The sequence below is a fragment of the Diplotaxodon limnothrissa genome, linkage group LG14 (assembly GCF_057381915.1).
Source record: "Diplotaxodon limnothrissa isolate DT_005_m linkage group LG14, D_limnothrissa_male_GT1.1, whole genome shotgun sequence".
Taxonomy (NCBI): Eukaryota; Metazoa; Chordata; class Actinopteri; order Cichliformes; family Cichlidae; genus Diplotaxodon; species Diplotaxodon limnothrissa.
In genome coordinates this window covers 17,841,966-17,859,588 of record NC_140609.1, presented here as the reverse complement: position 1 = coordinate 17,859,588, position 17,623 = coordinate 17,841,966, and the positions used below count along the sequence as shown (strand labels likewise).

General features: G+C 38.7%; 1 protein-coding gene across 1 annotated transcript in view; it reads left to right on the top strand.

Moving 5' to 3' along the window:
• Nucleotides 1–17,623, top strand: part of kirrel3b (kirre like nephrin family adhesion molecule 3b) — a 181,900-nt gene that overhangs the window by 128,026 nt on the left and 36,251 nt on the right. Inside the window, exons 5-6 of the mRNA XM_085370360.1 lie at nucleotides 4,383–4,552; nucleotides 11,195–11,345. Coding sequence (XP_085226486.1) covers nucleotides 4,383–4,552; nucleotides 11,195–11,345 — 321 coding nt within the window. The remainder of the gene's footprint in view (nucleotides 1–4,382; nucleotides 4,553–11,194; nucleotides 11,346–17,623) is intronic.

Genomic DNA, 17,623 nt, shown 5'->3' with positions numbered 1-17,623 from the left:
GCTATATCTTACAGTTAGTCTTTACCTAAATCTTGAGCTGCAGCCACTGCCAATGCTGCATGTTTGATTAATACATGAGTAAGACAAACCGCTTCGTGGCAATTCAGCAATCAGTCGTCTGCTTATTTGTATTAAACGTGTAATCACCGAAATACCTGCAAAAGTTGATGTCCATGTGAATTCACGCCAGCAAATTTGCACAGACGAATGCAAATTTGAGAAAGCCTTGAAAGGGATTAAATTATTATCCGAGAGAAGAAAAAAGCGGACAGAGTGGAGCAGAGTTTGCAATGAGTCAGCCCTGTAATTAAAGAGGAGTGATCAATCTGTACCACTGACCACACTTATGCCAAGTCCATCGAATGGCTGCAGTAAAGAGCTAATTTAGAACCATTAGGGACTGCCGAGTTTGCAAACAGCCCAGTAATGATGATGGCTGATTCAAGTTCAAGGTTTGGCCTCTGTATAACTGTCAGACCTGGCAGTCATAAGGCGATATCAGTGAAAGATCTTAGATGAAGAGAAAGATCTATTTTAATCCTATTTTTTGGTCATTTATATATTCAATGAATGCTAGGTTATTGGTCAGATGTTCCCAATTCCTCTGCGCCAAGTTTAACTGCATTTCTGTTTTGAATAGAACATTCTTCGTGCTCCTTTAGTGGCGATGATCACAAGTTGTGGCTTTTTTTCATTAACACAACCAACAATTTCAGCCCAGGCTGTCACAAACTGTCTTCATATTGACACACTCTGCATAAGACCTCAAACACTGTGAAGGATAGAAAGATACAAAGGTATGCTGGATGGAGGCAGCCAGGCATGTCCTTCATCTCCTTGTTATATTCCCCATTTACCCTTTGTGTTTTCCTGGCAAGCATCCCTCCAGAGAGACATGACCTGAAACCGTACCCAGAGTGCCGTTTTCGCTGCGACTCCCTCTTCCATGTAACGGCACTATGCATGAAATCATAAACTCTTCTTGCACGGTCCACTTTGCACCTCTCAGAGGAATACGTAAAGCTGAATAATAAACAACTGGGACTATAAAAAGGTCAAAAGGGTCCATACAGTTACTTACTAAAACAACCTGGGAGAGTATAACAACACTCATTACTAGAATCACCCTACAACCCTAGCTGAGCACCTATTTACAGAAAACTGATTTGTTAGAACGTATGCAAGAGAGGAAAGTTTCCTTGAACATTCCTTGAACAAGACTTTTTATGTGAGATTTCAGTCAGTTTAAGCTTTATATCACCTTACATGAATGTGTGGTATTCAAGCCCGAGTCCATGACTTGCAAGAAAGTCCAGATAATGACTTGATCACAGCTTTATGCGAAAACGTAGAGATGTACATCCCCGGGAAAAAAGAACTACATAAATATTTCTAAAGGACCCAAGAGTAATGGAACAGCACATGTTCACAACAAGGAAAACTCTGAATAGGTGTACTAAGAGAAACACACCACAACTTCAACTAGGCCTTGGTAGCATGTTTTAAACAAACAGCAAAGTCTCTCTGATCGAACTGAAGGAAAGAGGGGCTTTCCTTCATGGGCTCGCTGAAAAAAATGTTTTGACCTGAAGTTTAGGAAAGGTTTGAATGGTGCAACGGTACAATGGCCGAAAACACAAAAATAAGCCAGCAACAGAATGATTGAATGAGAAGAGAGCCCATTACCAAGTGAGCAGTTTGAACTCAATATAGCCGATTGTTGTGCCATGATTCAAAACATTAAAAAAAAAAAAATAAAGTCAAGGTATCCCTGATATAATCTTGAACTGGGACTATTTTGTATGGGAGAGCGGACCAAAATTTTCCCTCTCATTTTTAAATCAGCTAACATCCTGTCCTGATCGAGGTTGTTACTGCTGCTGTTGTGATGATTAGCGAAAGAATCTTGGCAATTCCTAATAGCTCTTATATCCCCCCTCCATATAAAACCTTCTTGCTTGTCATTTAATTAATGTTTCAGTCATATGTGCAAAGGAACGCTGCCAGCAAACCAGTAGGTTTGTATTTTTGCAATCAACAGTCAAAGTGTCATTACTGAGCCTCACTTTTTTTTTTTTATTGACAGATGGCAGAGCTTTCTGGACTAGTCCAGGCTCATAATGCTGCCTTTTTTTCAGTCTCTTACTCTCTCTCGCATTTGCATGCCATGCTGAATTTCTATTCTTAGCAAAAGAATAACATGAAGTGATCTTTTTGACCTTGCTCCAATTGCTGATAAAGAACCAGGTGGTGACCACATTCTCACAAAGATTCTTTCTTACTTGCCTAGATCAGCACACTGTCTTGTCTTATCTGCTTGTGCTGACCTGAGATTCCTCTACCTCTCCCGATCCTCCGCATATTAACGAAGTACAGATGAAAGGGAGCCAGCCAGAATTAACACAGCCTTTCACACTCAAGTACATAATAGGAATCAGTGAGTCTGAACTGTCTGTGAAATAGCAGTTTTCCTGGTCTGATTGGTCAGAGTTAGGTCTAGCCAGAGTACAGACTTCATTGTTCCCACGCTGGTCTGAATAAGCCTTTATTTACTCAAAAAAAGTGGTAGTGATGGTGATGCTTGCAGATTATTTGATTAATAAAGATTTTTCCCATTTCCACATTTTAATCAATAATGTTATGTAATACAATGATATTAGTCACAGTAGCATAAATCTACCCTTACACTAATCAACCACAGCATGAAGACCAAGATCTGCACGTCTTTGTCACAGGAGTGCTGTGTTACCCTTATGACCAGGCTCTATATGTGTATTCAAACTACAAAGATAGGTGACCATTTTACCAATACAACATCTTAAAATGCAGCAAACACAGCTTGAAGAACTTTTTGTCAACATAGGAATTGGTCTTTGTTTAGTGCAATTTAAAACTCTAAAACTGCATCTGCTCAGTGAATACATGTTTCCAAGCCACAGTACAAGACGAGCGCCGCCTCTTCTTGTTCGATTATTTCCTGCTGTATCTAAAAGGGATCTGCAGACAAAAATCCCAAAATAGTCACCTTATTATTGTGCGCAGTACATTTCTGATAAACAGTATTTACCACTAACCTCAATGAGAACCTGTTTCCTGTAACTGCTTCAAAATGAACAACTGAATACTGAATGTAGTAAGCTCAGTCGGAAGGGTTTGTTTTGCATTATGTCTAATTTAATAGAGTGTTGAGTGGGAAACAAAAGTGAGTCTAAAATGTGGCGCTGGAAATAAACAGAAATATATGCAGGGAATACAATGTTCTTCTCACTGTAAATGCAGCTCTCTGGGTCTGAGATTTAACTAGCGGTGTTGTTAAAAACACATTTAGCAACATTGAACTAAAACTAAGTTAAGTTATAACATTTTTTTCAGTTATTTAAAGAGTGAGCAACAGAGCAGCATAGCTGAGTGCACGCCATCCAGCCCTAATGTTGCCATTAAAGAGTGCTTTTATACATATTGTCATTCAATGTCCAGAAAGAACCCAAATTGCATTTTCTCTGGTTTCATTCTTCTCACATCTGTTTGACAGCATAAATCTAACCCATAACAACCTTTCTTCCAATCATGATGCTATTGCACGGGAATATGGCAGCTGCCTGCAGCCTTTGATTTCATCTTGCCCCAGATCTGCATTGTAATGAGCACTCAGGTCAATCAATAATTCACTGCAGTTTCACTTATTTAAAAAAAGAGTGAGAAAACAGATCAGCTCATGGGTAAAATGGGAATATGACTTTGATCAGTGCCATTAGAGACACATACAACACTGTAGCGCTGCTTTTGTCCTTCTGCTGTATTTGTCAACACAATAAGAAATAAAGAGAGGAAATGTACATCTGTGTGTCTGAATTATGTTTAATGCTGACACATATGTGCTGAGTCTGCAATGAGTGATGATAGAGTTTATTGTTGTTTAGAGAGTCATGCTGGGACTTCAGTCTGCAAAGCTTTCCTTGCTTTGAAACCACACCATTCACTGAGTTTTCCATTAGGTGTGTGGTAAATACATTTTTCTCTGCAGTCATTACCTTTAATGAACACCTAACACTAGTTGCAGGTTTTGTTTTCTGAAGAAACCTAATTTGATACAATGAACTAGCATTTTGTCCCCTGTTGGCATCATAAGTGCACCCATTAAAATGAAACTAACTCTGATATATAGTTAGGGTTTTGCTGTGAATTCGTAGCAGGCATGACTTTTCGGCAGTTTTGTGTTATTTGGGTCATCTGAACTTTTTGGATCATAATGCTATACGGGTGTCAATATGCCCGACTTTGCTATCAACATAAATATATCACACATTAAACAATAGCTTGATCTCACGTCTACACATTTTACTAACGGCCTGTCTTTCTTTGCCTCTGTCTCTGATCAATAGTTCCTCCAGAAGACCCAGTCATCAGCGGAGGGCCAGTTGTAAGCCTAAGGGCCGGTGACCCACTCAATCTGACCTGCCATGCTGACAATGCCAAACCTGCGGCCTCAATTATCTGGATCCGCAATGGAGAGGTCCTTAATGGGGCCATGTACTCCAAGGTAAGCATAGAGGTGTGTGTCATTCCAGGTATGCAGACCAGCTGGAAAAGGGCTGTTGATGACGTGATGACGCAAGAGTGGAATTTTTTTTTATATTACTTGATTTGCTATTATTTTTTACAATTATTAACATTTTCTTTCCCTAAATTATACTCTACTCCAATTTTACCCTTCCGCCGAGTGACCGATGGATGGATTGCTTTTAAAAATGCAGTCCCTTGAAAATTCCGATTGCATTTGAATTACTAAAATACGGCTTTTTTTCCTTTCTTCTTTTCCCCTCCAGTATCCGAAGCAACTCAAATAGTGGTGAGATCACAGAGCTATCCATGGCTTTGAGTTTGTCTTCGGTGTTTAGATATTTTCCTTCAGTGGCATTTATCCCACCACCCTAAAAAACTTGACGATGTCCCTTTCGCTGCTGGAATCTGTCTGAACCTTTTCATGCCACAGTATGAGTCTCAATGACAGATCACGCTTTTGATGCTGCGGTACACAACAGTGCCCATTCACACCAGCCCAATGTTTGGATCACCTGATCCCCATAGACTCTTGACTGACATTAGCCCTTAAGGCTAATCGTCCATTCAGCACTGTCATGTTCTATTTCTATTTAAACAAAGGACATAGAGAGACTCGGCACTTTAGAGCACTAACACCTCCCCCGCCTTCCCTCGCTCCCTGTACTGCCTCATCCCATTATCGGCTTTTTTCAAAGAGCATATAAATGCCATTGATTGGACTGTGGTACAGCACCAGGCCGTTTTGAATAAAGTGATTGCTGGAGGTGCCGTTTGCTAATACTGGGCGGGGAGTGCGCTTCCTGCCTTCACTTCCTCTCAGAGCGAAGGCAGATATGGGGACATTCTGTGCTGGTAGCTGATGGATGCTCACATGTCTGTGTTGAGGCGAATGATGTGTGTCTCTCCTCTTTTATCTCTATTGCCTAACATTGTGAAGTGAGCTTGGGGGGGTCAATTAAAAGAACATGACTCCTTTGTGGATCCAAAGAGCAGTGTGGGAGACTACATCATCGTCATCCGATCTGATGGTCTTCTCATTTCCCACAGATGTAGAGGACTAATGTGAGCAGATGTGGTGGAGGATTCACAGAAATAGCTTTCCTGATGATGTCAAAAGTAATGATGGTTCTGACCCGAAGATAATTTTCCACTAAAGGCCTCAAAACCTCATTTCCACGAGCTCTTAGCAAACTATTTACTGGACCAGTGGTTAAAGAGAAAATGTATGATTAACGCCATTGCTTGGCAAAAAATGCGCGTCAGTTCTCACATGGAAGAGAGCAACTTAAATGATGCATTGCTTATCATTAGTGAGGGTAGCTTTCAGTAAATATAAACTGTGGTGTATTACGGAGGAGGCACCCCAAATAATTAGAGAGAAAAGTAAGGTGAGTGGTTCAAATGTCAAGACTTGCTTGGGCTTGAGTAAATTATTGAACAATGCTCAATTCTCAGCTCCCATCTGCTCCAGTGGAGCTGCTCAGCAGAAAACTGCAAAGGGCTGTTTGTAACACGCAGCCTCATCATGTTCTTTTGAAGAACATGATGCACTTCCTTACCATAAAGTCATTCTTCACTATGTGCTTTGGTAGCAACCTGAGAGTGGGAGATAGAGGATTATCTCAGTGGTAGAAGGGGGAAAAAGAACAAAAAAGGAAGGAATTATATTTTTATGAGCCATTCTTGTTCAGCATTTTGTATACAGTCTCTGCTTTGTCACCTTTTAATGCCAGGTAAAGGTGCTAAAGGTCATATGAAGTTGATAATATCAGTGTTAGCAGGAAACATTTTTTTTTTAGTTTTTGTCTGTTTTTTTTTTCAACCCTCAGAAATATTTAACACAGCTGCTTTTTTTACTGTCCCTTTATTCCATTATGAGTTTTTTTCTCATAAAGCCATGGGAGGTTTGTGTAATTAGAGCACTTTATTGTATTTTAATCATCACACTCACTGCATAGTGGGAAGGGAAATACTTACAAATAAAGTAACTAATTAAAATTCGGTCGAGCATTATTGTGTCGCATTTGTTTTTGTTTTGAGACAGGTGAAATGATGTAAGTCAAAGGGCTCCTTAGTTTCAACTGTACACGTAATCACTGGTTCCATTTTAAAAAGATCTCAAAAGATTTTGACAATCCAATTAACCTCATTTATTAAATATTAAAAGTAAAGGTGAAATATAGATCACTTCGATTAATTGCATTCAACAACTTTTGAAAACCATGAGTTGAGTTAAGTAAAAGAAACCTGTTTAACCTCAGTTACCATGTGAAAAAACAAAATAAATAAAAGTATATATTTCATGTATATATATCGTGCCAAGTTGTGTGCAATTAACTCCAGAGAAGAGGAACATTTTGTGGTGTAGATTAAAAATGGAAAACTGTTTGAATGTAAATAATTTGATCAGGTCAAAGTAATTTTGGAAGAATTATTAGAAAAATAACAATTATATATATTTTTTTTACACGGTACATTTACCAACATCACTGTGTATGCCTTCAAAGTTTAATTAGGTCATCTTAATGTCAAAAAATGTAATTTAATTTTTCTTATGATTTTACAGATTTTCCAGTTTTAATTAAGTTTATGTTGGTGTTGACAAGTAGCAAATTGCATGTAAATTTTCTTATTAGGCTAAAATTATATATAAATTTATATCTATATACAGTACTATGCAAAGGTTTCGAGACTTCCTTCATTCTCTTATACTTTGCTAGGAAAATGGGTAAAAGATTAAATAATTGATTGAAAAACAAACAAACATACATTGAAATATAGTTTATGAGGCAAAAACAGAGTTTGTACAAAGCTGGAGTTTAAAAGTCAGTATTTGGTATGATCACCTTTACTCTTCAACACAGCCTGAACTCTCTTAAGCAATTTATGTAAGTAGTCTTCGGGATACTTTGTAACGTTGGATGTTGGCTGCCTTTTGTCCTGTGCTATGTCTGTTCTGTTCCCTGATGATCTCACTGTTTTAGTAATTTTGAGATCTGGGCTCTGGGAAGGTCAATCCATAATTGATAGTTTTCTGTTGTGTGTTTTTCTATTAACTTGTACTGTTGCTCAGTTTTTTTTCCCTTTTCTTATGTATGTAGCTTTTAGATAGAGATTAGTTTTATCTTAGGCCGGTTGCATCTGCTTATGTCTTCAACTTTCTTCCAATTTCCTCAAATTTTTTGAGGACACACTGCACACCATACTGAGCTATACCATGGTTTTAACTAATAGCTCCTTGCTGATACAAAAATACTATTTTGTGCCTTTCATACTGTATTATATTTGAGATTTTTTTATAGATCGGACTAAAGAAATGGGAACTAATTATGTGTTTTTATGACATGTACATACTATTTAAAATTGGTTCTTTGCTAAGTTTCATATCTAGACACAACACTGGTTCATTCCTTGAGTACAGAGGAAGAAAAACCAATTTATGCTTGAATGATTCATTCATTATTAACAACCAAACAAAGGTCTGAAAAAGGTCAGGCACAAGAACTGGACTGAAAATGAGTGGAAAAAGTATCCAATGTCCAAAGAGAAACTGTGAAAGACCGTCAGAATGTCTGGAGAACTATTGCTCATAACTTCATTAAAAAAATTAGAGGTGGCTATAAACCTTTGCACTTAAATTAACTGTATATTAAATGACATTAAATGACAAAAACATTTTGCTTTTGGCTACATGTATTACAATTTGAGAAAAATACAAATAGAAGAGAGCTTCAGAGTAATCACAGTATTTCAGACTAACAGTAGATGAACTTTTCTGGTATGTATGTCAAGTTTTATTTAATAAATTATTAATTAGGTTCATGTATTTTAATGACTAGTTAACTAAATGGATATTCTTTTTGAAACCACTCACTAAAGAAAAGCTCATAGTTCATTCTTTCTCTTTCTCTCCATTACCCATTTCTTTTTTACATGCAGCCACTTAGGGGAAGATTAGCTTCCAGAATTTTTTATGCTTTATGCTGAGGTGATCTGTCTTCAGTATGGACTGTTACTTTCTTTCCTAGATACATTTGGCTGCTCAGAGTTATGTTTCACTTGGGATATGCATTACTTATAACACTCGTGATATTGACATGTGTCTGAATTCCTTCTAAGTCAGGGTTCTCCCTTGTTATTAATACTGTTTCTGAATAATTTGGTCGACGCACTTTATCCAGACCTTAAAACCTGGTCTCAGTACTGGGGTTGTGCTATTCTATGTTAATGAAGCACCGTAAACCACTGGCATATGATTTTCTTTTATTTGTTTGTTAGTTTGGGTTTTTTACTTCTCCATCAAACAAACATGCTCAGAGCTGTAATCATCAACTTAACACCTCTAGATGAGCCATTATTGGACATCGTTCAGTTCTCAGGCAACCTACTTTAGTAGATTTCTTTTGTTTGCTTGCATGCTTGTTTTCCAAGTCACCTTCATGTTAAGTTAAAGCTTTGATTGGCAGTCACAGCTTTACATTTAGCTTTATGTAGGTATTGCTATATTAGCTGGCCAGGGGCCTATCTAGCTGTGATGCTGTTTTTCTGTGAAAGAAGGCTGTCTGTCTCTTAAATGAAAGCCACAGAAAGCACGGTATACCCCTACTTAAGCCAGACCAAATTAGTCTACAAAGCAAGGAAATATTAGACCCCAGTAAAATGAGAGAAAAAAAGACATACTGAGATGCCCATCTTGAAACTCCAGCTAACATTTATTAATAACCAATTTTTACCTTTTTTGTAACCCTTTGGAGGTCAGAAATTACCTAGTACCTAGTAACTATGGCTTTAAAAAAGCCGACTCATTCCCTCTCAGTCCAGTTATTTTGTCATTCATCTCCTGCCATGGTAAAAATATTCTTCACATGGCTTTAGGAGATGAATATAAAAATTTATCAAATTATAATGTGGCATGGTGTTGAATTCAATGCTGCAGCCAGCTAACCCCTTTTCTAAGATTAATGACTTCAGACAGGTCCAAAGCGACGAGGGAAACAATCCTGATTGTGTCAGAAAGGATATTACATTGACATATCCCGCGTCTGACAGCCAATGTGTTCTGCTTTAGAAGTGACTCATGCACAGTTATGAATTTCATCACATGGTTCTTCACATACAAATGGGCTTCCCACAAGTATGCAAGGGATCTAATATCCCATTACAAGAGAATACTTTTTTTTCTCCGCATCAGTAATACAGAGTTTCTAATCTCAAACACGTTTAGTAGATACTCTTCCCTGACGTATTTTAATTTGATCAGTCTTTTCCTAGAAATGCCTAGCCATGAGGTTTTACAACTTCCATGACATTTTAATCATGCTATTTACAATATAGTATGCTTAAGTGAGAAAGACAGCATAAATGTGGATAATTAAAATGTTCACATTAAGTGCAGAAATGAATGGATAATTACCACTGGTTTGTACTTTGGCAATGAATCTCAGTTTGACTCAGGAAAATGATTAATGGGTACTGGTAATGGTAGATGGAATCTATATGTTGCATTTTAGTACAGAGTACTAAAAACTTGCAAAGTTTTAGTTATGTCATTTAAACAGCATACGTTATAAAACTAAATATACTCAACAGCCTGCAGTAGTTAACTAACGGCTGAGTAGATGTAGGATCTGATCATCAGTATTTTTCTTATTGAATGGTTGGCTACAAAATTATACAAAGTTAAGGGCAAGTACTGGATGTATTTTTGGGAGGTAAAACCAAAGTTACCAGTGCAGTAAAGCAAGTCAACTGAGCTTCTTCTGGTCAACGTAGGAGTAAAATATTTTGGTGTTCTTCAATAGGAAGGTCTTTTTTGTGTCTTCAAGAAATGCAGAGCAACAGTGAGCCTGCTTTAAAAAGATGGCAGGGAAATGCATCCTGACTTTGTGGTTGACCACACTGTGCCCTGTTGCCCAAGCAATTTGTTCTAGTCAGTGACTTTGTTCTGTCCCGCACTGGTTAACATAGACTCCCAGAGCCCTCCCCTGAGCGTTTGAGGGAGCGTGAGAGCTACTGAGCGCTACCAACTGATTCCAGATGGCTTCCACAATGTAGAGCTCAGAGGATGAACGCTGAAAAGAAGATTGATTTCCTTTGTGGAGTATGACAAGCCATGCACTAGAGCGCAGCTCTCCAGACACACAAAAGCAAACTCAAGAAATATATTTCTACTTTTTTTTTTATATCAATCTGCTTTGCAGTAAAACTACAGGCTAGAGTGTTCTGAGGGTTTGTCTCTGGATCCCCAAGGGAGTAGATTTGTGTATACATAAATTTTCTGCCTTTTTGCAACAATTTTATACCTTTTCCATCAAAGCTTATCCAGCAAAGCGTTTCTTCCGCCTCTTTTCTCTGTTTGTGCATCACTTAAACAATTTATAATCCCAGGTTGAATTGGGACTATTGAAGATACAATCCAATATCCCTCGGATTCTGCAGCATTTGGAGTTCAGTACTCTGCTCAGCATAAAAATAGCTCAGGTTCTATTTATTGATTATGATAAAGCCAATCCAAGGTCCCACTATGGTAATCCATTAGAACAACAAAACAAACTTGGCATAGATTTAGAGGCTTAAGCATTCATCCACAGAACTGTCTTAACTTTGCTCTGTATTTCTTCCCTCTTTTCAGACCTTGCTCCGGGATGGCAAGAGGGAAAGCACCGTAAGCACACTCTACCTATCGCCTTCCAACATTGAGACAGGTCAGCAGATCATCTGTAAGGCCTCCAACAAGGCAGTCCCCAACGGCAAGGAGACCAGTGTCACAATTGACATTCAGCGTAAGCATACCACTTCTTCTTCTCTCTGTTATTCTCATCTGTGAAGAATATCAGTGGGCAAAGGGTCAGCTTAAAACATGCATTTCTAAATACTGTATATGAGGTATTTCTCACATGTAGAGTCAAGACACTGTCAAATACCTACGTGGCTAACAGTGTGAAAATCAAGCATTCATTTTCGGCTCTGGTGAATATTTATAATTGGTTTCCATTTTTACTTACATATAGTAATCCAGCGTATGGATTGGTGCTGTATTACTGTTTTTCTTTTTTTTCCATTTGTTTGTTCTGATGCAATATCAAAGGCGCCGTCTATCTAAAATGAATGGAGCCTCCTTTTTTTGGTCCATCTACCTACCTGCTGTGGCACTGCCTGTTATGGTACTGTGCAAACTGTATCCACCTCTTTTATTTCCATGCTCATGCCATCAATCTTTTTGATGAGAACATCTACAGTTCCCCTCTAAAATAGGCAAAGTAAGCCCAGCGTGTAAAACACATTCAGTCTCAATTGTCAGGGAATCTTTTTTCGATCAAGAAGCATTCACAGTAAGAGAAGGGCTCTGAACAAAGGGATTTTGCATCACTCACAACCCCTTCAACACCATTAAGTATGACTAATAAAGCAGAAAATGCTATTTAGAGAGCCATTATGACTGACGGCTCCATTCTTTTCATTATGCACACCACAAGAGGCAAGCATGGCAAGAGCGGGCACGACACGATCAGGCCAACTCAGGCGTGGGGGTAAAAAATGATTAACAATTGTTAGTGTTTGCAACTCTTTCAGTTTGCCTTCTTCATTTTTGTCATGCAGTCAGAGAGGGAAGTCATCCCACATGTAAACTGATTTGTCACCATGTATAATGATGCGTCTGTGATAAATGCTTGCCATCATAGCATCATCCTCGCTTCTGAATGTATGATTTAACCCTGAAAAATGAGTGGAGCAGGTTTCTAATTAGCATTCCAAAATGTGCTCTTTACACAATTAAAGCTCCTGAAAACATTTTTCACAGTGTGAGATCAAACCAAGCGACAGCAGAGACTAATTGTCAAGATTCAAATTGTCTCCCACAAGGCTCTTGTCTCCCTCGTTCTCACCTCCCCCGCCCTCTCCCAGATTTGACAGGTAATGTTCAGCACAGTTCAGCAGAACCTACAGTTTGTGCTGAGATCCGCTTCTAAATTAAGTTGCCACTGAAATAAAACTTGCTTCAGTTGAACTTTGATTCATTTGTGCTCGATATCAATCTGTTTAATTTCAGTGCAGCCTTATTTGGTTGCAAGGGTTCTGGCTTAGCAACAACATCTGTAACACAAGTGCAAAAAGATTATGCTTTAAAGACCTGACTATTCACCAAACATGCTGTAAATATAACGTCTTCAGAAAAGTGTTAAAGACAGGAATGGAACATTATAAGGTGGTGCCGTCACACTAAAGTTCTTTCCTTATACAAGAGGAAATAAACACAAGCTGTGCTCTAATTCAAGAGCTTGATCTTCCTCAAAGCCTAGTCCATAAAGGACAAGTTAATTACCAAGACACTGTCCTCACATGACAAAGTTTCAACAGCAGGAACTGCCAGAATGATAAACATTAATTAGCATCATACAAGTACAGTTGTTGTTTTTATCAGTAACTCATAACCACCTTAGCTGGGTCGATGACTTCACTGTATGATAATTCCTCTATTCCTTTTAATTGTCTCTCGACCTCATGAGTTTCTACTCAGAAACTGCACACATTTGCTCTCTCTCTCTTGCACAGACACACAAATACACCTTCAGCAGTGTATGTGCAGACACGGTAGCGCTATCTTTTGTTACTTTGTTTCTTGAGGGCAAAAAGTCTGCTGGAATGTCATAATGCAGAAAATTGCAGAAGACTTCACTAGTTATGTTCTCCATATGGGTTTCTCGGACACATTTTGCGGGGATTTTAAAATGGATCTGGGATTTGTGTGTTTGTTATTGCTTTGCTGTTTTGTGTAGAAGTACATACTTTGCATGGAGTCCACACCACAAATGAGCAAATAGCAGTTTGTAGTGGGAAGAAAGGTACAGTCGGGCGATGGGTTACAAAGGAAAGACTGAAACGTCTGCCTTCAGTAAGTGTACAGGACTGCTGTACATCGCATCGCATGAAACAAAGTGCAGTGTAGTGGCAGCAAATAAGGAAAAAGTGACAAACAAGAGAGCTAACACCCAATCCTGAACAAATCTTATGTTTCAGATGTAACCAAATATCCCATGCCCGTGATACCTGAACACAGCAGCCATACAGATATACGATGATCCTTTTGTATTTGCGTGCATGCTTTTTATTTTGATTTTGTTATACTAACAATAGTAACTTGGTTTAATGAATCATAATGATGATATGTTCAAACAAGAGAGCATGTTACATCTTATTCAGAGCAAGAGTGATATTAGAAGGCGAACCTATTTCTTTATTCCACGGTAATATTTTTTTAGTGAGACTTTTCTCAGAGAAGCTGAAAGCCATCACCCTACCTATCAAGGCAAGGGTTCCTTCAGGAGCTTCCTGTCACCTTATGAGTTATATGTAACTCTCTGCAGTTTCTGCTTTACAGTTGTTCTTGGGTGTTCTATTTTAGAGGAAAAACCAGGCAAGCGTAAGAATGTAACAATACATGTTCATAATTGTTTCAGAGTTAAGTGTTTGTAGAAAAAATGCAAGGCAGACACTGATGATTCAGAACTGCACCTCTTTAAGCTGAGTATGATCAAGTGTTGCTGCATTTCCTTTGACTTCCATAACTTTGAACTGTATCTGGATTCTACTTTTAAACCAGGGTCATGTGAATGTCACTCAAAATGTAAACAATTAAGCCTATGTGATGTTCTTAAATAATATAAAATTACAATTATTTTTTTGAACTCTGATTACATTGTTACCATTATGCTTTTTTGTACTGATATGCTGTCACTGTTGCTGTATTTTTTTAGGTCCTTTGTGAAATTTGTGTCCAGCATTCGCCCTCTTGAAATTGCTGTGGTTGGGCCGTGTGGAGAGTTAAAGAAGCAGAATAGCAAATTAAGCTACCAATGTGAAGCTCATAACATTTTATTTTCACATAGCATAGTAAGCATTAAGCCTTTGAGTATTAGCACATAAGCTGCTGTTTGTTAAGATGGCCATGACTGCAATGCTAATGTTCTTAGAAAGACAATACAAGTTTTCATTAGCTGGTAACAACCATCTAATGGACTAATATTTGCTGCATATTATGAGAACTTACATTGAGGGGGGGTTGCATGTAAACTCCAGAGCCCCCCTAGTTCATGCCCAGGACCCTGTTGGTGTAAGGCAACAGCACTATCACTGAGCTTCTGTGTTCAAAATAAATAAACAGCCTCAACCTGGAAGCCTGGCTCTCATAGAGAGACCTGTTTACCCAGCTGCCAAGCCAAATATTAGTTCTGCAAGTCTACAAAGAAAACTGTCCCACTGCCTATTGCCTTTAATAAGGTATTTAAAAGTCATTTAAAAATGTAGCAACACTTAATGACATTTTAATGACTTGTCCAAATTGGACCAATTTACTCTCAGGTCAGGGAAACTGTGATTAATAATAGTTTCATAACAGCTTCATGACAGCCAACGTTAGAAGCAACCACATAAGACAAAGTTATGCCAGGTTATGTTGTCTTGGTTGATATCATGTTTCTATAACTGATATGTGAAACAATGCCAGCTTTGCAATGCAAATGAGGTAACTGAATGATATTAATGACAAACCTAATGACAAATATTCATATTTGCTTTACTGTAACTTTATTTTTCTGATCGAAAATAAAAAAAAATAGGAGTGGAATTAAAATAGTCTGGTCTGAAAAAATCTATGATGGGTAAAAAACCCAAAACAAACAGAGGATGGAGTCCAGTTCCCTCTAACTGGAACTGCTGAAAGGTTATTATGGATCTTTTTGTCAAGCGATGCCAAAAAGCCAGAGATATAATGTTTTTCAATTATTTATCTGACACTTCATGCGATCGCTGTTTATTGAAAGCAGTGAGATAAAACTGATATTGATGCTCTCGACTCGTTGTCAGTAAGACAGCGAATTAACAAATATCCTCAATTAGCAGTGTATTCACCAAAAATGTAGATGTCTCTGTATATACGCTGGTAACCCCTGTTGGATGTCTAGTTGTGAGTAAATACCACAATTAATTAATGAACAGTCTCACTTCTTTTCCCTAATCTAATTGGCCACATTAGTGAGATGATACGAATGACAACAAAAGTAATTAAAGCGTTCTCATTCCCTCTGCCACTCTCAACATTTGCCATTCTGCCGGCTTCTACGCTCAGGTACCCTTTTTCACTAATAGCGTAATCGAAACACGACCCAGCGCACTGCTCTACAGCCTAAACCCGTCTAAAACCCAATGCATTTACCAACCTTTCTTTTCTTTTATCATTACTGAAATGATTTACACCCACTTCAGCATTTTTTTTTTTATTCCCTTCAACGTCCATGTGTTATCTGACCCAGGTTTGGACAAATTTGCATCTAAATACAGTGCGCGCTGGTGATGTTGCCAAAATGAGAGGGATTTAGAGCCAACAGAGGCGATTCACAATCCTGGATAGACTGCTGACTACAGTTGTCCATATGAGTCCATTAGCTGACTTTAATTATTTGATAGCAGAAGGGTGGCTACCCCCTGATGCTGTTTTCTACAGCAGCATGACTGAACTTGCAATACAGTCTTTGGACTTAGATCAGTAAACTCCCCTACCCTTCAATCATATCACTGCAGTGAAATACGATTCTGGTGCCACAGTTTCATGTCCCGCTGGTTCCCACTCATCAAACTATTTAAAATATTCCTCAAACATTTTCTAGTCCAGTTGCATACTTTGCAAAGCAGTGCCCCACATAGAAATATGCTTTGAAACACATAGGCTAGTGGGAAATTAATGCACAAGGGACGGGTAAAACCAAGGTTTTCCATGTGTTTGCATTGCAAACAAGCTGAGCCATGTGGGGGAAAATGAATGCCATTTGTTGAGACTAATTAATAAAGAACATGCAGATGTGCAATTGGGGAGGATTTGTTTTGGTAGCTTGCTCTGCTACATGCTCTCCGTGCTTAATTAAGCAGGTAATGGCAAATTTATCTGAGTTAGAATTTGTAAGTGAGAAGGACTGAGTAAAAAGGTAAAGGGGCACAAAAATGCTCTGAATTATGATGCATCCGCACAGAATTATCTTCCTTATATGTTAAGCTGTGTGAAGATATCGTTTCTAAATGTTACATTTTCATTACCCCAAACACATCACAGATGCTATAAAGGATCTCTGGCTCGTACCCTTGCATCAGCAACAAAACTGAGATGGTCAGGAATGTAATTGGCTACAGATGTGCTAGAGGAAGCACACATTTAAGCGCCTGTATGAATTGAATAATAACATCTGCCTTCATTAAACTCACTAAATTCTCAATGAATTTACTCATGTGAACAGCAGATGATCAATGTTAGACCTCAGGTTGTCAGTCAGTCTGTTCCTCTCTGCAGTATGCCACTCAGCCAGCCACATGACAGTGTGACCATATCGTTAAGGCTAGAAGCCACGAGCGGGCGGCCCACAAACAGCTTTCCCAGCCTTCATAGGCATCTGACGCTACTGGAGTTTGAGGCCGGTCCTACTGGAGAACAGCTGTCTGCAATGACCCAGAGAGACTGGAAATTGAGCTTTAAGAAAGGGAAAAAAAGCATTTATTTGCTGGCACGATCTCCAGGAAACAGAGAAGTTGGAAGATTGTTCCAAAAACACCATCTGGTCTCCACTTTGAACTAACCGATCAAAAGCTGTCGGCCAACTATAACACCACCCTCCCCAATTCATCCTGTTGTTTTCACAGAAGCTCCGATCAGTCCTACGATTCCCCTTTTCCTCTTTTCATCCATTCCTCCCCCTTTCTCTCTCTCTCTGTCTCTCTCTCTCCCTTGCTACTACTCTCTTGACAAATGTTGGGAATTAACAGTCTTGCATATTGATGTGCTGTCGCATCATGCCTCAAATGCCCTCGCTCAGCAACTCATGCATTTATACATCATTGACTTTATTAAGTAGATGTCTGTCATATCTAAAAGGTCAGTGGTTAGACAAGCTACAGTCCCTTATCCACACCCAGGGCACTGCTGATAGACTTTTGACGGCTGTTGCTCCCATGACTGTCTTTGCTTCCGGCTTGGGGGATATGGAGCTATCCAGGAAGTTACTGGTGTAACTTATAG